Source organism: Mastigoproctus giganteus, chromosome 7, assembly GCF_048544385.1.
Source record: "Mastigoproctus giganteus isolate SK-2022 chromosome 7, ASM4854438v1, whole genome shotgun sequence".
Lineage (NCBI taxonomy): Eukaryota > Metazoa > Arthropoda > Arachnida > Uropygi > Thelyphonidae > Mastigoproctus > Mastigoproctus giganteus.
Genome location: NC_143581.1, coordinates 12,800,029 through 12,821,994, shown reverse-complemented (window position 1 = coordinate 12,821,994; position 21,966 = coordinate 12,800,029). Strand labels below are relative to the sequence as shown.

The window sequence follows — 21,966 nt, the reverse complement described above, 5'->3', positions numbered from 1 at the left end:
GGTGGGTAGGCAGGCACTGTGAAGACCTCAACATTCCATTGATGAGATATGTCTACAATGTGTGAGATGCAAGATGGTGCAGTTAATAAAATAAACTGAAGTAAATTTAAAGCAAATGCCTCTTGCTCTGAGAGCTATATGACATTATAGTATAAAGTAAGACATAGATTGATTCTGTACATAGTATTCCTACAATGAGAAAACTAGGTTTGCTGCTAGTTTGTTAGTGCATCGATATCAATTGTGGAACACTGCAATACAAGACTGAGACAATAAGTAGCATCTAACTACATTTAATATTGTAGGATACCACAATATGAGCTCAATGCCTTTAGCAGGAAACCTAGTTTGCTCATTGCTATGTATGGAATGAGGCCATGCCCTACCTTGTATAGTATGTTTTATAGCTCTTTTAACATGTGGCTTTTGACCAAAATTTACATGAATAAAAATTATAGTAATTCTACAACCAGCTTATTTTATTTTAAATAAAATACACTTGTAAAAAAACTGTAATAAGTTGATCATGTGACAGTTATTAAATTTACTCTAATGGGTAAAAGGCTGCTGGTCCCACTCCATACTGTCACAGAAAACAACAGCATATTAAATAAAAAGTAGTAAGAAATGTAGGAAATATAGCAATTAAAAATGTGGCTTCAGTTACAACAATAAAAAAGGAACTAGGATTGATAAAGACATTTTTAATTTTTTAAAGCAAATTACACCACTGTAGAAAGTTATAAAAAGAAAGAAAACAATTCTTAAGCAATTATATTCTTTTAACAATCAGAAAATAATATAAAATAATTTTTAAATGTCAAATTTTATAATGGAAGTGGACTCTTGACTGATTATATCCATAAAGATATAATACTGCAAAATGATCTTGGAAGGAAGGAATGAAAATCTATAAAGCAGTATTTTCCAACCCTGCTGAAGTGTTCCTGCATCAGGTTAAACTTTAATAATCATTTCTAGTAAAAAAGGAAAAATTCAAATGTTTTGAAGGATATCCATATGTAGGTACTGAATTTATATTAGCAAAACTAAATTCTTTAAAAATTTTCCATCATTATGAAAAAGGGTAGTAATGACTTCAGATTAATCAATTTGTTTTAAAAAGATGAAAAGGAATTGGCAGAAGAAAAAACAGGATAACTGTTAGTTAATGAATTTAATTGAGAAAGAGTAAAGCATATGTTTGGAGAACTATTCCATTGCTAATTACACCCTAAAAGACTCAAATGAATAATTCTGTCATAAAGGCTATTTGTTCTTTTTCATAATTAGATAAGCAAGATAAATATGTTTAAAAACAACATTAAAATTTAATTATTATAAAATTTTATAATAATTAGTTCATTAAAAGGATAATAACAAGAAAATATATACAACTCACTTTCACTATTCCCTTTGATAAAGCCTTTTTTTCTCTAACAGTCTGCCATGGCAGAGTACCATAGAGTACTTTGGAGACTCGAAGTTCTTTTATTTTCTTTTGTTCCTGAGGAGTTTAAATTAATTACATTAATTTAATTAACTGATGTAAATCAATTTTTAACTGAAATGAGACAAGAGTCTTTGCTGCTGCTCTTTTTCTGTATCATGGAAAAGATACTTTTTTATATAGTTCAACATTACCGAAAAATCTCTTTGGAGATCTTGCAACAATCATTATTGTTGTTTATTCTAAAAATAACAATTAATTATTTAAATTTACTTATTTTACTATTATGCTCTCCAACATATAATCCAGAGGGAATATGACACAGGAGTAATATATTTAAAAATCATAAAAGTTTACTTTAACAAAATACACTTACAGCTGATTGTAGCACTTGTTTTTTAAATTATATTTCCCGAAACAGTAAAAATACAGCCTCTTTATACAAACTAAATAAATAAAAAATTAAGAATAAAATTTACATAACACATGAAAATTGCTTGGGGGGAAAAAAACCAATCATAATGTCATTAATACACAAAAATAATTTTTAAAAAGTTTTTAAAAATACTTTTATGGCACGGCACTAACCCAGTTCCAATTCTGGTTCTGCATACTAAGCAAAATATTCCCAGTCAGTATGCTTTCAAAAGTGGTCCGGTGCTAAAGATCTGTGTACAGTATATTTTTGGTGATTTTAACTATTTTCTATTTATTTTTACCTTAAAAATAGCTGATAGATAAATGGGAGTGGTGATTAATGTAAAAGAAAGTAACAAAAATACTTTATAATAAACAGATAAGCATAAAAATTAAAAATTAAGTGCGCATGGATTGCTTGTATTGCAAGGTAGCTATTTGTATCTATTAAAAGTGTTTATACCAAACATAAAATGTGTGTCTAGTTGCTGAAAGAAGAATTTTGATACATTTTACTCTTAATAAACTTTGTCAAATTGGTGTGAAGTGGATATTTATTTATGATACTGTTGCAGGTGATGAAACTTGAATATACAGTTTTGATCTAGAAACAAAGCAACAATCGACTGTTTGATGCTTTCAAACAATCCCTCCAAATAAAAAAGTTCGCTGAGCCAGAAGTGCCAGAAAACAAATGGTCATTTGTTTCTTCAAAAGAAAAAAAAAGAAAAAAAAGTGGATTTTTAGAAATTGTAAAGCTATAATATCAAAAGACTGTTAATGGTGAGTAGCATACTACTAAATGCCTTCCTAAAGTTTTTGAAAAGATCATTCAAATCAGATCCAAAAAACAACTTAAAGGGATCTTGCTTCACCATAACAATGTGAAAGCTCACACTTCAGCTCTGTCATTAGACTCTTTAGCCACTTTCTGGTGTTCAATTAGTTACCCATCCACTTTACTCTACAGACTTAGTGTCTTGTGATTTATTTTTAATCACAAGTCAAAATTACACTCAAAGGGAAAATTCAGAGGGATGAAGAAGCTTTTCAGGCCTTCTTCGATGGAATAAATATGATCTCCAAAGATTGGTCAAACTGCTTTGACAGTTGGTTTAAACGAATGAAAACTTGTATAGATGCTAAGGATGAATACTTCGATGAACTTAAAAATTTGAAGTACTTTAATAAAATTATATGATTGCAAAAACTTTTGGAGTTACCCTGGAATTAATAACAGAGTAGTAATTTTTTTCTTTTTTAGCATCACAATTAAGTGGTTTCAGTTACAATATCAGCTTAATTCCTTTTTTAACCCCCGACCATGATTATTAATGCTGTGATGGGTACTACTGCTACAGTCTTCATGTAAAGATAGAAATGTGTACAATATAGGGTTTAATTCTCAGATATCCTTCTGAAGATAACTTCTGAATGAACCTTTTTCTCCCCTGTGGTCATTAATGTTATGACTTCTTTAAAAATAAATTGCCATGTTCATAGTTTTAGTTAAATTTTTGAATTAAAAAAAATTTTAATTTTAATTTTTTTGGTAATTTTATGATTCCTACTCCTAATCCCTCTCCTAAAACAGTAACTTTCAAATAAAATGAGAACATACAGACAACTTTCTCTAACAAGAAGTAAAAGAAAAATCACACCTTGCTAGTAGTAAAGTATAGTATTTCATTGGTACTAGAAACCTGAACATCTGTGGCTTTGTGTCTTCTCAACCATTTCCCATTCCTGCTGCAAACAATTAGCTGCATGGTAGTAAGTTTCTTGAAGTCTTCACAAAAAAGCATAAATATTGGTGTGGAAAGGCAATTCTACCTCATGGATTTTTACAACAGCTCTGTACGTAATCACTGAACTTAAATGCAGATTATTGCTATACCCATCCTTTATGAAGTTTCCTTCAAGGGTAGTGAAGATAACAGAATATTCATAAAGTTCTTTTTAATACATATATTTCTTTGTTCTGTGGGTAGCTTTCACTCTCATTACGGGTTAAAAATTATGTACCAAATTAATACTATCACTAGTTCTGACAAAATAATTACTATGGTTTTTTTTTTATTTTTAAACAAAAAAAATATTTACAAGAAAAGAAATAAATCCCTCTGGCTCTCAGATTACCCTCTAACAGTTTGAAAAATATGTAAAATAAAAAGAAAAATGCAGTTTATATTTAGGAAAAGACAGTTGTTGATGCATCAAATGCATTACAAGTAGAGTCTCTAGGAGTGAAGCCTCTAAATACCTCTACTATTACTTTTAGAATATGTAATAATGTGGTTATAACATTTTTACATCCTAATAAATTACATATTAATAAATATAAATTAAGTTTCTGCAATAACCACAAATGCATGAACAGAACAACATTGCACACCTTAATATTTGGCTGGAGAATACGAAATTGAGAAATTACCTCTTCCTCTTCTGACTTTAAAAACATTGTTTTGAAATTATAGATTCTGGCCCTTCCTCTTGATGTCAAAGCAACAACAATGGTGCTGCTATTTGCTGTAGCCAATAAGTCAAATTTTTCATCGAGTATTCCTGAAATATATTCAGCTCCTTCCACAAAGTAAAGATGCATCCCTCCTTCTTGACTTAACAATGCCAGAACCTAAATAAAGACAATAATTATAAGATTTTTCCCCCTATGTACATCCACAGTAATGCAAAGTAAACTAACAATTTTAAAACTTTTCAAGCCATTTTATGATTGCCACAACTTTCAAAATTTTGCAAAGAAATTTTGAGGAAGGAGTAATTCCTAACATACTGACGTATTAAAATGTAATTCTACTAATAAAAAATTTTCTATCCCAAATCCTGCAGACCCATTTATATTTCATCCCCCATTACTAATGTCAAGAGAAACAAAGTTACTTAGGAATAAATTACCGGCCGAGGTGGTCTGGTAGAGTTTAAAGCAACTTGGATGATTACTTTTTGGCAATGGAAACAGTAAGAATAATTTGAGAATTTTATTATTTTATTATTATTTTTTGGCAGATGCAAAGTCCATTTCCCTGCATTATTTTAGCATATACTAAACATATCAAGGTTAACTATTCATTTTTATCAATATATTAGATAAAATATTAGGGGTAAGAATAATCCAGGCTTCATCATCACCCATGAACCAGATAAAATCATGACTGACAGTACAGGAACCATTAGCAAGAAGTGATTATGCAGTTTTAAGTAGGAAGATGAACAAAGTGGTTACTGTTGTTAAAGGGAAAGGTATGCATATTTATTTCAGAACAGAAACTATGACAGTTAAAAACATTACATTATCAATTGGGAAATTAGCACAGGTGAGTCAATACATTAGAACTATTAAAACATCAGCAATAGTTAAGACAACATGAATGCATATATTATACCATTAAGAAAATGCACCACAAGAATATGGTGCATGGATGAAAATATAATTCACTAGTCTAATAGAGCAGAAAAAGATATCATGGGAAAGTTAGAGTGACAGAATTAGAGTGAAAGTTATAACAGCTACAAGTTGATCTAAAATACTACCACAGAAAATGGTTATGCTTCAAAAGAAGAGTATGAGAAATCATTGGCTTAAAAGAGTAAAGAACAAGGACAAGTAGTTTTTCATGAATGTGAATATAAAGAAGACATGTAGATTAGATACTTGCATAACGAGTGTGGTAAAATCATATGTAACTGCTGATTAACTGAACAGTTACTTTGCGTCCATCTTTACAGATGAAAGAACCTTCATAGTGAGGAAAGGCAGTGCAACTGAAGTTTAGCAGCAAGAAATTAGCAATAATGAAATTGCAAACGTTTGGAAGATGACATTCATGCTGATGGGGTTAGTATTGAATGGTGGCCATCTTGGTTCAAGATTGTAGATCGAAATAAAAATATCCCTGGCAATGTGTCCTTATACCCACTCATAATACCTGTAAATTTTGATTCAGTTAGATTGTATACAGAAAAATTCCAAGTGGATGGCATGATAATTCCAGTGTTGGGCAATTTTTTTTATGATAGCAGCCTGAAATAGAAGTACCCCAAGTAAGGAGCCACTCTTTTATCCCCTATCCAAAGTATTTTAAATTTGGCCTGGTACGAACTGTAAACATGAATTAACAAGGCCCAGGTGCCAGTGTGTTGAAAAGTGGTTGGTTTATGCAACAAATATTATTTGATTGGTGTTATTTTGGATTTCATCCACTTTTGTCAATTTTTCCCCATGGGTCAACCAGTCTGAAGAAGCTCCACATCCCCGTGGTCTGGGCCAGGCAACTGGAGGATTTCCCCCAGCTGGCAGTGTGAACTTTTTCTGCTCTTACTTTTCAAAATTCCATGTTGTTTAATTCTTCATTTTGATATTTTTGGTGGAAATTTGTTTAAGCTGACAACTCATCTGATTAACACTGTTATAATTTATTTAGTATTAATCTTGGTAATTAAGTAGATTAAAGATGGCTTTAGGGAGGTGAGCTCTCCACTGAGCCCAGAACAAAAAGAAAGATTGGAGTGTCTTCTTTCTAAGAAACCAGAAACTTTGCAAAAGATTTGAGGCCTTCGGCTGAAGAAAAGGCTGAACTAGTCATAAAGTGTTCAGGCAGGTTCAAGAAAGTGTTCTGAAGAATTTAGATGAGAAAGCAGCTTAAAAAGCAGCAAGATGGCTCAGCATTAGCATAGGCACATGATGCAAGAAAGCAAGCTTACTTATACAGCATCAACCAAAAAAAAGAAAAAATCCCTTCCCGTTTCACTGACCCATTCATTCCAAATGTTTGTCTAGTTCTGCCTTCAATTTATTTAAGCTATCAACTTCCACAACAACAACAGATGGAAGTTTGTTCCAGCAATCAATTACCTGCTGGCTAAAGGCAAACCTCCACACATCTATTCTACAACTGTCTTTCCTCAGTTTGAATCTATGTGCCCTCAGGTTTGTAACCTGAGCAAGATGAAGAATCCCATCAGCATTAAGCCTGCTCAATCCATTCAAGGCCTTATACACCTCAATCAGATTACCACGCAGGTGCCTAGTCTCCAGAAGCTGTAATTTGCAGAACTTAAGCCTTTCTTCATAAGAGTACCCTTTTGTTCACCAGTCTTGTTGTCCTTCTCTGTACTCGTTCTAGCAACTCTACATCTTTCCTAAATGAGGCTTCTAGACCTGTATGCAGTACTCAAGGTGTGGCCTGACCATTGCCTTATACAAGGGGATAATCACCTCATCCCTGCTTGCAAAATTCCTGTATATCATTGAAAATACCCCATGACCTACTCTGGCCGCCTGTCTGCACTGCTCAGAAAACTTCATATCTGACTGCACAATTATCCCTAGGTCCCTTTCATTCTCCACTACCCTGAGTGTAACACCACATAGTTGGTACATTTCTCTGGGGTTACTGCTACCCATATGCAGTACTTTGCATTTGTCAATGTTAAACTTCAGTTGCCACTTCTCAGCCCATCTACCCAACTTGTTCAGATCCTGTTGCAGCAGCATACTGTCATTACTGTTATTAACAAACTGACAACTTTTGTATCATTTGCAAACTTTGATATTAAGCTTGATATCAATATAATTGATAAATATACAAAACAACAATGGGCCCAACACAAAACTCTGAGGGACACTACTAATTACATTAGTCCACATATCAGTACCCATTGATTACCACTCTGTCTTCTCCCACTCAACGATACTTTTATTCATTGTAGCAACTTGCCTTTAATGCCATGCTGCTCCGATTTGTACGGTAGTCTTCCATGTGCAACAGTATCAAAAGCTTTTCTGAAATCCAAATATATGATATCAAAATTATTTTTTGCATCCAGTTCCTTTGTGACCACATCATAGTATCCAATGAAATTGGTCAGACAAGACTTCCCCTTGACAAACCCATGCTGTGTCTGAATTATTACTGCAGTCTTGTCTAGATGATCCTGCAATGCTTCTTTAACCAGTGACTCCATTACTTTCCCTGAAACTGAAGTCAAACTAATAGGTCTGTAATTAGTTGCCATTGAGTTGCCAAAGAAGAAACTGAAGCCAAAGAGATGAAGAAAAGTGTCACCAACATACCCTGAAGAATCTGATCCCCAGGATTCTATGATATGAAGAGTTCATGTTAGAATATCTTCACGGTTGCAGCAACAGAAACTGTCTGAGAAGAGGAAGAATCAGTTGAGGAATCCTTTAGTAACTCAGAAGTTGCTGTTGACTGAATCTCTTTAAACTTCAGAATCTAATGTTCAAGTTCTCCAGTAAGAGGTTCCTGGGGGGGGGGGAGACATGATAGGTGATGGTGACTGATCAAGTAACCTCAAAGGAACATCTGGAAAGAGGTTATGGAGAAGAGGTTTCTTATAGTGATGGAAATGATGAACTTTTAAGATTATGAAGATTCAGATGAGATAAAGACATTCCAACATCATCTCAGAGGAATTCTCACGAGTGAGGACTTGGAGTTGCCTAGAACTATATCAAATGTTTTGTCCTTATGGAAGGAGTTGGAGTGCTTGCTCCAGATGGTAAGTACTGAAATCAAAGGCAATATGACTGCAGAGTTCCATAGGTGATATTGCCCCCAAGGAAAGGACATATGCTCATGTTGCCACTTCTGCAAGTCAGGATGTGGGGATAAAGATAAAAACTGTTATAATTAAAGCTGTAACTGATGATTACAACTCCAGTCAGGATGTGAAAGATCAACTCCTGAAGATTCAGGAGTTTGACCAGTTCTTGCAGACACTAGAGTTACTTCTATAAGTCCCATCTGAAATAAAAGGGGTGAGGACTGAAGCATCAATGTTTCAGGACATTGAAAAGATTGTGACTTGCTCAAAGGTGCCAGAATTAGGTTTGGAGGTAGATTGTCCCTCTAATCTATTTCTCAAACTAGTAATTTTTGATGTGGATAAGTCAGTGACTCGTGAATATTTACTATACCAGCTTTGATTTAGAAATTTACAAGATATTAGGATTTCCAAGAAGACTTTCCATTCAATTGTGTTTGTGGTTGCTAGAAAAAAAGGCGAGAAATAAGCTGCGGTATAACTACATTGTACAAGTCGGGACTGGTTAGAAAGCCTCTAGTGACAATATCAAGGGCACATACAGACTGGTCCTCGAATGGGGTGAAGGATCTCCTTGTGCCAACCCGGTATTATTGCTGCATAGCCTATGGCTGGCAAAATATTGCAGAAGCGATGTCTTCTATGGCCACTGTAGAGGAAGTGACCACTCCTTTAGACAGTGTCCTAGTAAGGATAAGGATCCTAGGTGTGTTAAGTATTGGAGATGTAAGGTCCCTTCTGACCATGCAGCTGTCAACAAGCTGCATGGTCCCAAATATTCTCATGCACTCATATGGATATTGCACTTAAAAAAAAAAAAAAAAAACCTGAGCACTCTGAAAGATCCAAAGGTGGGCAGCCCACTTAGTAAGATCTGCAGAAAGATGCTAATATGAGGAAAGACTTTGAATATTAGGGCTACAAAGCTTGATAACCAGGCACTTTAGAGGGAACTTGATTAAGATCCATAAGATAGGACAATAAAATAAATGAAAGGAAATTTTCACTGTTATAAATGATTACAGAACTAGAGGTAAATAAATTAATATTACCAAGAGAGAGGATTAGACTGCATTATAGGAATTTTTTTTCAGCCAGCAAGTTGTTAATACTGGAATAAGTTACCTCCCTGGGTAGTCAAAGATGATAAGCTGGTGAAATTCAAAGGTGAACTGGATAGTTACTTATGTGGGGAGGAAAAGACAAGTAGGTGATGTTTGTTTTAATATTTTTATATATTTTTGCTTGCTGATGCAGCAAAAGCCTATGGCTAATACATACATTAATAAAAGATTATATAACATGATGAAAAACAAATTCTAACATCAATAAAACTTACATGGTCTACTCTGTCTTCAACATGAGCTGGAAGAAAGGCTAATTGTTTCACAGCAGATAACTGTCCAACTAGAGAAACAGTGAAAAGGATTTCACATTTTTCTACTGACCATATAAGAACCCAGTGAGCTTTTCCACCACATACTATCAGTTCACCATCCCTAAAAAAAAAAAAAAAAAAAGAAAAAAAAAAGAAAAGGTAAAATACTGACTTCTTTTTACCACAGAAAAAAACTGATAGTCAATATACATGGTATGTTTGGAAAACCGAGTACATAAGGCTGCTACTTATAGCATAAAAACCTTTTAACACAGGGGTATAACTACAACACACATCGAACACATATCATAACATTATTTTTCTACATAACTGCCACCACAGTTTAGATATTTCTCCAACCAATAAAAGCAAATATTAGTGATGGTAAACCTTTCTGCCCTGCACACCAGAAGTAAGGTCGAACAAAAATATAACAATTTTCACGTGTCATAGGAAAAAACTGACCAAAATTAGTAAATTACTTATGATTTTTGCTGCTAGATGTGGCTGATAGATCAATCATAAAACAGATTTGTCTTCAAAAAAAAAATAATAATAACTTTAATTTGAGAACAAACTTATTTATGCGGGGCTACAGTATGTTTTTCAATACATGCTGCTGATATGACATTGCTGACATAGATTATGAATAAATTGCAAGCAACTGAAGCAATCCTGCCATCAGTTGCAAATTTAATTTCAGACAGATGTCATTTCAGTGACTTCGGGAAGAAAAGATGAGGACCAGACTATGTGGTTTATAGCCATACCACATGAACTGCTGTTGGGTATGCAAGAGTGAGGGCAGGCATTGCTGTGGAGTAATTTACAGCAATTTTGATCTCTTCTACTTATGACACATTTGAACAAGTTCATGGTACAACAAGTAAATTAAGAGTGTGCTACCTCTGGCATAGATAATTCTTTACCAAAGTATTTATCACCACTGCTATATTTGCATTGAAGTCACATATTCACAAATGTATGTGGAGCATTAAGTTGTATGTACTGTTATTTCCCTTCCACATGAGGAAATTATGTTTTCTATTATGCACATCCATTTACTATGGCACCCATTTGTACCTCACTTTCTGGATTTTTTTTCTCCCCAACTCACACAATTTATATAAAAGCTAAAATTAAATAAATAAATAAATTTATGTCTATTCCCTAGGCAGCCTTGCTGACTAATGTCGATGCAGGCACTGCCTGTCCATACTTAGAAAAATGTTGTTGATAAGTTCTTGCAGTAACATTGTCCATTCCTCTGTCAGTGCCATCTTCAGCTGGTGAACATTTTCTGGTGGGTGTGGACATGCCGCTAGGTGTCTCCCCAGAGCATCTCATATGTGTTTGATGGGATTTAGATAGGATAAAATGGGCAGGCCAATCCATACAAACTATGTCCTCACTTTCCAAAAGCATATCAACAGCTGCAGTGCAATGGGGTGTGGCATTATCATCCATATACTTATGTAATGCATTACACAAGCAGCACAGGATAACCATTATTCTTAAATAATGCTGTCAGTAATGTATTTTTGGCAAACATAATAATGTACTAACTAATTAACTATAATTTGCCATATCACAGAAACTCAATTTCAATAAGTCCCACCTCTATATTTATATAAAGAATATACATGTATCAATTAACTCATTTACTGTTCATTATCAAGAGGATAATTTTGCAAATTGAAAGAATATCTTTAATATATATTAAGTATATGGGCTTGTAATGGTGCATAGATGAAAATAATTCATTCATTATTCATATCATAATTATATAAAAAATATGATACATAAAAATTTCAAAGACCCAAATATCAAAGATATATATAGCAAAAAGAGATAATATAGCAATACTGCTAAATTAAAGATTCATTAAGAGCTAAATATCAAAAATAATACAAAAAAGAAAAAAATATCTTCATCAGTTTTATTTTCTTTTGTCCTTATAATTAAGTTAAGGCCTCTATAGCCAAGTGGTCAGGAGAGGGAGTGCAATAGCACACGCTCTTTGAGTAGACTGGGTTTCAAGCCCCTGACTACTATATACAATCAATCTACCAACCCGCACTGAACCAGCATGGAAAATTATGGTCCATTTCCCTAAACATGACAAGTCCGGGAGGCCTCCATCCTGCAGTGGATTGACAATGGCTGCAGATTTATTTATTTATTATTTAATTCATTAAGTTGCAAATGCACTCATCTATACTCTTCTTAAGTTATCCTCTATCATCATAATTCACCACATTAAAAATATATATCAAAATGACCTTACATCATGCAAGTCACTGACAGGATATGAATTGTAAAGTTGCTTGTTTTAGAAATACTTAGATGACTATAAGTATTTTTATATTTTATTTTTAACATCAGATGATGGAATACATTTAGAATTAACAGGAAAAGAAAAGAACAGACTAACCTTCCCTCCAAAAACAGAATAGCATGGGAAGGGGATATAGAATAGGCCTGTGTATACTGAGTGGTCAGTGTAGGAGTGCAATAGTACAGGCATCAAAGGTAACCACGTTCTGACCAGACCTACAATGACTGCTAAAAGCAGTTAACGATAACATTCTTATTTAAAACTAGCTGCAAGCTCCTGAGCTACATAATGTGCTGGAGTATAAACAGAATATAAAACTTCCATCAAAAAAGAAAAGAGGTGCACATTATCTAATTTACTGATAAGGCTAATAATCTTAGTTATTATTAATAAATACAATTTATTAAACTGTCACCAGGAAAATTTTATCCCCCTTGAACTAAACTGTGCAGTTCTGTGCATATGTTGACTGTTTTGCAGAATGAAAAAGAAGAATTTCAGAAGAAAAAATTATGCATCTCCCAACCCCACCTAAAACCAAACGGCTCAGTTACAGTATGAAAAGAAGAAGAAAAAAAAAAGGCTCTTCCATTCAGAACTTCACTGTTCTTCCATGTAGAACAGCAGTCATAGTCACTGTGATAGCTTCAAAGGTCCCCTTGGACAGCACAGCCAGAAGGATCAAAAATTATTTACATCAATAAAATCAAGATAATATTATCGAGACTAAATTCAGACAAAAGAGAATAACCACATTACATTCATAAGTTAGGCTGAACCAAAAGTCATGTTAAATCACAATCAGTAAAAAAAAAACTCACAAACATTAAGTAAAAGAATGGAATTATATTTCAAGAAAGGTGTAGAAATAATTTTATAATAGTACATTTTTCTGCATTTTAGATTTCTGTCTTACTGTCTGGGGATGCTCTGTTCCCTCCAGTGATAGTGATAAGACTTGGCATATGCTCACTTCAGACAAAACATTCTCTATAAATTAATTTAAAGCTACAAATTTCATTTTTAACTGAACAGCAGTCACCAAAAGAGGCAAATTCAATATTGATATCTGCAAAATGTTGATATCTGCCATGACATGTTTTGACTTACTGGTCTCTCATCATATAGTGGGTAACCTCAAGACACACTAATGTCAAACAATAAAAAAATGTGTCCAATCTAAATGAGAAGCCAAACATTGTGAGGAAGGAAAAACATCTGACTGAAAACAACAAAAAGTATATTATACTCCTATTACTGAGCTGGTGCTTAATGCAGATGCTGAATTGATTTGTATAATAGTACACTACTCTACAATCTATTTTTCTGTCTGGAGATGTCTGTTCCTTCCATCTCAGAATTTTCAATGAACGTATTTATCTCTTTTGGTGATGCTATTCAACTGAAAATAAAATTAACTTTACACGAACTCACAAATAACCATGTTTTCTAAGGTGAGCTGGCTCTAAAGTGTTCAAAGCCTTCTCGCTGTCATTAGAGGGGAAAAGAGCATCCCCAAAAAGACAGAAAAATAGAACTGAAAATATTATGAATGGTACAGTGCAGAATTGTATAAGAAAGTTTGAACAAAAACAGACATTGAGATAGTAGCATACTGAAATTATGCAAAAAAATTTATTTCCAAATAATGAAATATGCATGCAAATGTACAAGGTAATACTGCATGCAAATAAACAGAAATAAAGTATTTTTAATGAGAAAAATTCACTTTGACATAAAAATAACAAGAATATTTTAATTGTGTTTGTAAAGGGGCATTACATGAAGCAATAACAATAAATATACAATATAATTACATAAGAAATTTTTCATGTGACAAAATTAACCCTATGCAGTACTTAAATTAGCAGATAACACTACTAAAATGTTCTTTCATTTTATCACCAGATCTCTCCCCCACTCAAAAAAAAAAAAAAAAAAAAACTTTTATAAAGAGGGCTTTTATAAAAACTTCTTTTGCAATTCTCTATTTTTATTTTTTGAAATGAGTGAAATGCAAAATTTTTCTTATGTTTAATCTTATGACTTATACACATGTGCCTTAACCTGATTATTTCATCTTACAATTTACTGTGTGCTTCCTGCATTGTGATAAAAGGAAAAAATGATAGCTATTTTTAGATATTCCTCTTTTGTGCTTTATCATTTTTGATACATTTTAAAAAATTAGACACACTTTAAATTATAGATATAAGTCCTAAATATTTTTAAAAACATTTTCCAAAATCATTGTTACCAGAAGTAATCATATGCACTTGCCATAATACATATACATGTAATTTCCAAAATAAAATTTCAAAAGAGAATTTTCTCCCCTTTAAGATAAAAAAAATTCCTTATTAGATATTCAATTTGATAAAATAAAGATAAAAAAAATAAAATGATAATGAAATGTATTACTTCATAACAAAATTACAGCTTATAAATAAAGAGAATAACTTCACACAAAACAAATAAAATATACTGGAATTCACCATGAAGCTTCAATAGTCTTCAAGCCCAAATATTTATTTCCTAAATCTGTTGTAAACCGTGATAGAAGTCCAAGATTTGTTGTATCCCACATGAAAACAGACCCATCTTTGAAGGCTGATATTATATGATCTTTTACAGGAAGGAAGAATACCTTATAAAAATGCAATTAAATAACATTACTACTTTATCACATCAAACAAAAATATTTTAATGTCTAAATTTCTTTGTTACATGACACAACTAGAGAGTAGAAAATTAGAAAGAAGTAATGGATACTAACTACTAATCAAAAATCATGGATATTCAAAATTATTTTACTTTTAACTTAAATTCTTTTTAAAAGTATATAACATAACTAAATGAATGAGCTTTATTACCTTTGAAGAAAAGAAATACTAATGGTAATCTTCTCTCATGGTAATAAAAGCATAGACATTACAATACTGCATTATGTTCAAATAGAACAGGCAAGAATTGAAACAATTTAAAGTTAAAAAACAAAGTTACTTATATATGTGATAAAATTACAAAAGTAGACATAAGGGTTATGATGAGGAGTGTCAGTTATCTTCACAAAATGGCCATGATTATTCTCATGTAAGAATCAATGCAAGACTAAAAGTAAAATATATGTCCAGCTTACAAACTAGCAGAATACAGTTACTAAAAAAAAGAATGAATATACTGATCAAAGGTCTGATGTACAGTCAGTTCAAGGGGAAAAAAATACCTTTAATTATCTCAACCATTGTTATGCAGATAACACTTTACTTTGTACAACTAATATGCAGGACTTAGATATTCCTCAATCATGTAAATGAGAAAAGTGAAAAGAATGGACCCCAGGATTAATGTCAGCAAGACTAACTAATGGTACTTAACAAGGCAATGCCAACACTTCCTCTCATGTTGAACAGAAGGCTGAATGATAAAGTTGACAAGTTCAAATATCTAAGCTGCTGGATCAATGACAAAAATGAACCAGATACAGATATAAAAACAAGGATTGAAATGGGCAGGTAGTATTTCCTTAAAATGAGATCTGCATTGTGCAATGGGATCTGCATTGTGCAATTATTGAGGGGAGAATGGAGGGAAGAGGAAAGGCTGGGAGAAGACACATATCATAGCTAGATAATATCAACAATTGGGCAGCAGTGAATATCAAGCAGCTCTTCAGAGCTACCAAAGACTGAGCGAATTTGATGTGGTGGTTGCTGACCTGTGTGAAGAGATAGCACATGGAGAAGAAGAAGAAGAATTATCTCAGTCCACCCTGAACAGATCAGAAGTCCCATATATGAAACAGGTTCCCCCCAAAATTTTAAATTTCTTATCTTTGTGATACAATAGATTTGTTGAAAAAAATTTCAATCTTTATTTTATTTTTTTAAAGAAAGTCTTTATTTTCTTTAAAAAGTAGATACAGCTAATATTATGCAATAGCAAGTTTTTATGAATGAAGTAATAGTAGTAGTGGCATGTGATGCAAGAGAGCAAGTGTATGAGCTTATGCCGCATCAGCCAAAAAAAAAAAAAAAAAAAAAAATCACACCATTCCCTCCAAATGCCTGTCCAGTTCCTCTTTAAATTTATTTAACCTATCAACGACAGATGGAAGTTTGTTCCAGCAATTAACCACCCGCTGGCTAAAGGCAAATTTCCGCACATCTATTCTACATCTGTCTTTTCTTAATTTGAATTTATGCCCCCTTAGGTTCGTAATCTGAACAAATGGAAGTCGCTGAAAGTTCTAATCAATCCACACCAATCCATCATTTGACACTATCTCAATATGTCAAATGATGGATTATATAGAAACAGAAACAAGCTAGAGCAAAACAATGCAAACAATATATAGAATTAGTTGTTAGAGGTTCTCACAATTTTTCAACATCCAAAGGAAGGAATAGTTTTTGCTGGACCATTTACCTAAAGGTATCATGATGGCACATATTAAGCTAAATTAATGTTTACATCATATAAAGAACTCAAGTCAAAACATCATGGAAAGTACTCCCCTCCCCACAAAGTGGTCTGGTGCAAAATAATAATGCACATTATAAATTAAAATTGCATTATTGCATTCAGTTATAAATCACTTAGCAACCAACCTTATAATCAAGATCAAGTCTCACTGAGTATTTTCTCATTTAAATGTTTAAAATTCAATCTTTACAGGAAGCATTTTGTTGAGAATGAAATTCAGAAAGTGAACAAAGGATTAGGTTTTATTTCAAAGGCACAGCCAGCTCAAAAGATAAAGAACTTAAAAAAAAGGTCCTATACAAGGTCTGTTCAAACAGCACTTGAATTATGCTTATTGTTCAAGGTTGAGACAACACGTGTGCATATGTGTGTTAAATTTTCCTTCAAAATCAGATAAAAACAGCAAGTAAAAATTGATCTCTAAAAATAGTATAAGGGGACTTTGCAATGGACTGTACACAAGTTTTCACTTGCACTGTTATTTAAAAGAGGGCAAGGAATATGTCAAAAGTGATCTACGATTTGGATGACTCTCAACAAATGATGAATTTGTGTCCCGTGAACTTTGGTAAGACATTATAAACACTGCCAGCATGTTCTTTGCTGAATGTGTGACATTTTTGAAATGTATCATAACTGCAGATGAAATGCAAGCTTATAAGTATGATACTGAAACCAAATAGCAGTTATCTGGGAAGGAAGAGTACTTTCCTCCAACCAAAAAAAAAAAAGTATGATAAATGTGCAGCAAAATGAAGGTCATGTTGCTAACATTTTTTTTAACTGTGAGGGAGCTGTCCATACTCCAAAGGAAGTGTGGACAGCTCCCTATTAATAAAGGATTCCTTTAATAATTAATAAAGGGTTCTATAATGGTTCTATGCTGAAGTTCTGAAATGCCTCTGTGATGCAGTTTGACGAAAAAGACTGAAAAAATTAAACTCAGAGACTGACTGCTTTGCCAAAAGTGTTGAATGCACCATGCCATTTGGATTATGCCCATTGTTCTCACTATGCAGGTCACTACTCGTAGAGTTTTTTTGACTAGACAAGGAATTGCTCAAGTCTAGCAACCCCTGATTCAGCAGATATGGCTTTATGCAATCTTTGTTGAAAAAACAACAAAAGGGCATCAGTTTGATGAAGTACAAACAATAAAGAATAATACAAAAACTTGGCTTTCGGAAATTTTGAAATCGGCTTTCCAGAAGTACTTCTGTGAGTGGTAAAATCATTAAGTTAAGTGCATTGCCTCATTTCACACTATTTCAAAGGGGAATAAGTCACCATCCCTTAAATATGCTTACTGTCACTATATTTTAGTAGTACAGATACTTATGGAACAGACTTCGTATGCTATTTAAATGTAGGTTAAACATATTTACCTTTAATATATCCACATCTTTCTTAACGGAAAGGCTATGAATAATGTTAAGTGTTTCTAGGTCCCACATAACACATTTTTCTAATGATGTAGTCAGAGCTCTCTTTTCTTCTTTATCAACAGAAATATTAGATACATATGACTGTTCGGTAACTACTGAACTAATTTGTGATCTTGTAGCTGAAAAAGAATTTAAATGATTACTCTGTTGTAATAATTTACAACACAAATAAAAATCAGAAAGCAAAGAACACGTAGTAATAGGATGTTAATACTACTGAAAGTGATGCAAGAAAGCACATAATCATATTCTTTTTGAAAAAAGGTTTTATTTTTGTGCTTCTTTTTGTGCATACATTATTAAGTTCATATTAACTTTTACCTTTTCTGTAAAAACCTGAAAATATTAATTTCTTTAATACCAAAAGCACAATCCTTAGTACTGCATGGAAACTGGGGTTGAGGAAGGTAAATACAGCACACATAAGCTTAAAGACAAAAGAAATACATTCACCCACACGGAGGTAATGTTCCATCTTGCAATGTGAGTGAGGATAAATTCACCATCTTTATGAGTATACAGTGATGACATTTATGAATAGTTTTTTACCTGTACTAAATACAACTCTAAGCAATATAAAAATTGCAATTTCATATTTGTCATGGCAGTGGCTTTGTTTTTTTTATTTTTCAGTTTCATAATCTAAGCAGTCACATGCGCTGATTTTCACATTCCAATTTAAAAGCTTATAATGCACTTTTTATGAATAGCTATTTCCTCCCCTCCATCAACAATATAGTGCTAAAATAGCTGATCAATCAATAATGGCAGTAGTTATATTTTTAAAAAATAATTTATAAAGTATTCAGAATAAAAAATGGGTAATTTTAGGTAAAATTCAGAAGTAAGTTCTGTTCACTCCCTACAGCAAATGAGAGTAAGGCAGGTTGCACATCTTAATTTTATAATTGTATACTGATTTTATTATGTGGACGTAAAGTGCAAGCAAAAAATTGTAAATGACAAACAGTGATCATAATACTCAGTATACTGAATATAAATTTACTAATTCCTAATGACAAAGGAATTTAAGCAAGCAAAGAGATCTTTAGAGCATCCATAATTCTACAATTATGTTAAAAACTACATCAAGATTACTATACAGTAATAAGAATGATTAATTTTTTTGCCTGAGTAATAAAGAATGAGTAATGTACTATTTGCCTCAGAAAAGTGAAAGTTAATCTATATTAGTATAAATGCAACAGTTTAACTTCTGTGATGGACCTTTGCACAAGACCAACAATTACAGCCTCAACTTAGAAGGCTTTTTTGCTTGACACTGTCATTTACCGATCTCAGGCGGAGATGGAGAATCTCTGTTCTATGAGTTATCCCATGCTTTTTTGTCAGGCAAACTGCTCCCATGAACATTAATACAGGCCTATATTTATCCTAGTAGTGGCAATTAGTCTAATAAAATCTCTTTTTGGAATTTTATCAGCCAGAGAGCTCTAACTGTTTTTATCATACCTAAGTATTTATTTACTCCTCCTATAAATTCAGATAAGATTTTAAAATAAAGTTTTCAAATAGAGTTTATTTGTACAATTATGTTAAATATCTGAGCCACCCAAGAAAGATATTCCCCACCTTGGAATTTAACTGGACCCTTTTAGTTTTAAATACCAACCATATCACAACAATAATACAACTTACAGAACTGCAGTTTCTTCCATGAAAAATAGACCTCATTGTTCCAACAATCAATCTTGTTGGTCTTCATTTTATTTTCAGCAGGTTGAAATCCATCCTGAAATGCAAATGTAATATTAAGCCAAGCCTTTTCTACACTCCATTCACCTTCAATTCCAGATTTAAAAACATTTTTGATTCCAATGCTAACAGTAAAATTTAAGTCAGTGTTACCTTTAATCGTGAAAAAAAAATAATAATAAATAATAAAAAAAAAATATATATATATATATACCAGGTGGTTATAAATTAAGTTTCCCCATTCGGGAGACCCTGGTATCAAAACGGTTAAAGATAGCGCTGTGAAAATCGATGGGTATGTCATTTAGGGTATGGGGAAGCAATCTCCAAAAGAAAAAAAAATTTGTTCAAATTCCCGCCACCAGAAGAGAAACTGGCACCGCAAACATGAGATGGAATATTTAACTTAGAATTAGATTTTAATATCAGAACTTAGAAATCTACAGATATCGTTCTATGTGTTTTCCTTCACTTGAGATGACATTCTGAAAACGGAGGACTGCTTGCGACACAGTTTCACGTAGCATCCCATTGGGGGATATTGGCTACATGCTGTTTAATGCTTGCTTTCAAATCAACAAGTGTATGTATGGCACCACGGTAAACTCTGCCTTTCAGGTATCCCCATAGCCAGAAATCACAGGGATTGAGATCTGCTGATTGGGCTGGCCAGAACTGCGGAAAGTCTCTAGAAATGATGCATCATTTCCGAATGTTGAACAGAGCAGTTCCTTCACTTGTCGACCAATGTGGAGAGGGACACCATCTTGCATGAACACTAGTCTCCAAGCATTGCCTTTCTTGCAGAGCGGGAATAATGTGATCTCTTATAAGAGTGCAGTACCATGAACTAGTTACCATACACCTTACGGGAGGGCCATGAGATGTAGACTCTTCAAAGAAAAATGGTTCGATTATAAACTCTGCGGTGAATCCACACCATACTGTAACGTATGGACCTTGTAATGGTCTTTCATGCACAGCAGATGGACGAGAAGTTTTCCACATTCAGCACTTTTGTGCATTTACAGTTCAACGAAGAGTGAAATGTGCTTCATCAGACCACAAGGATCATTTCCCATGTATCGACAAATTCCATATGAGCCAGAAATTGTAGAGCAAAGTCTATTCATTGTTGCTGATCACAAGACTTTAGTTCTTGCACTACGCGATTTTGTACAGGAACCAGCATAAAATTATTCGAAGCACTTTACATACAGTAGACCAAGGAAGGTTCAAATCTCTTGACACACCTCTGGCACTACTGACTGGTAACGTTTTGCATTCTGACTTGGAGGCCATTGCAACTGCCACTTTATCCATTACCTCCGTTTTCCAATACGTGGTTGTCTTCTGCATGGAATTACACCTAACTCCCTGGTTGCTTCAAATTTCTTTATTAGCTTTCAAAGCCCCCACTGATGCCAAAGGTCCTTTACACAAACTTTTAAGTTTCCGATATTCAAGTAGTGCTGCATTAGCATTACTATTATTCTGGAAGAACAGGTTTAATAAAAGAGCACATTCCTTTTTTGTAAGAGCCATAATGGTTATTTACGGTGGCGTTGGCCTTTCTGCTTTTATCTAACAGGATGTCATTTGCGTAAGCAGCGTGTCTTTAAGTAAATGACAACTTTTACATATGTGCAGTGCCGTTTTCCCTGGTGGCGGAAATTTGAACTAATTTTTTTTTCTTCTATAAATCCCTTCCCCATGCCCACTGATTTTCACAGTGCTAACTCTAACCGTTTTGACACTAGGGTCTCCTGAATAGGGAAAGTTATTTTATAACCACCCGGTATATATACACCAATGAGCCAAAACATTATGATCAGGAGTTGTTATGCAAATCGAAGCAACTGCAGGTGAACTATGGCGTGTGCGCAGATCGGGACACGGTATAAAAAACCCCTGATAATGAGCTCCGTTAATCAGTGTTACTGTTGTTCTTCAAATGGGAAAGGCAGCGGACTTAAGCAAGTTTGACAAAGGCCAAATTGTAATGGCCAGACGACTGGGTCAAAGCATATCTGAAATGGCACAGCTGGTGGGATGTTCACAGTCAGCCATGGTTAGTACCTATTGAAAGTGGTCCGAGGAGGGGGAACCCACAAACTGACGGCAAGGTGTTGGATGACCACAGCTCATC

General features: G+C 33.5%; 1 protein-coding gene across 1 annotated transcript in view; it reads right to left on the bottom strand.

Moving 5' to 3' along the window:
- LOC150082529 (TBC1 domain family member 31-like) overlaps positions 1–21,966 on the bottom strand; it is a 70,676-nt gene that overhangs the window by 24,264 nt on the left and 24,446 nt on the right. Inside the window, exons 5-9 of the mRNA XM_090377830.1 lie at positions 18,042–18,220; positions 14,667–14,818; positions 9,795–9,954; positions 4,302–4,502; positions 1,403–1,507 (exon numbers count right to left, since the gene is read on the bottom strand). Coding sequence (XP_090233956.1) covers positions 1,403–1,507; positions 4,302–4,502; positions 9,795–9,954; positions 14,667–14,818; positions 18,042–18,220 — 797 coding nt within the window. The remainder of the gene's footprint in view (positions 1–1,402; positions 1,508–4,301; positions 4,503–9,794; positions 9,955–14,666; positions 14,819–18,041; positions 18,221–21,966) is intronic.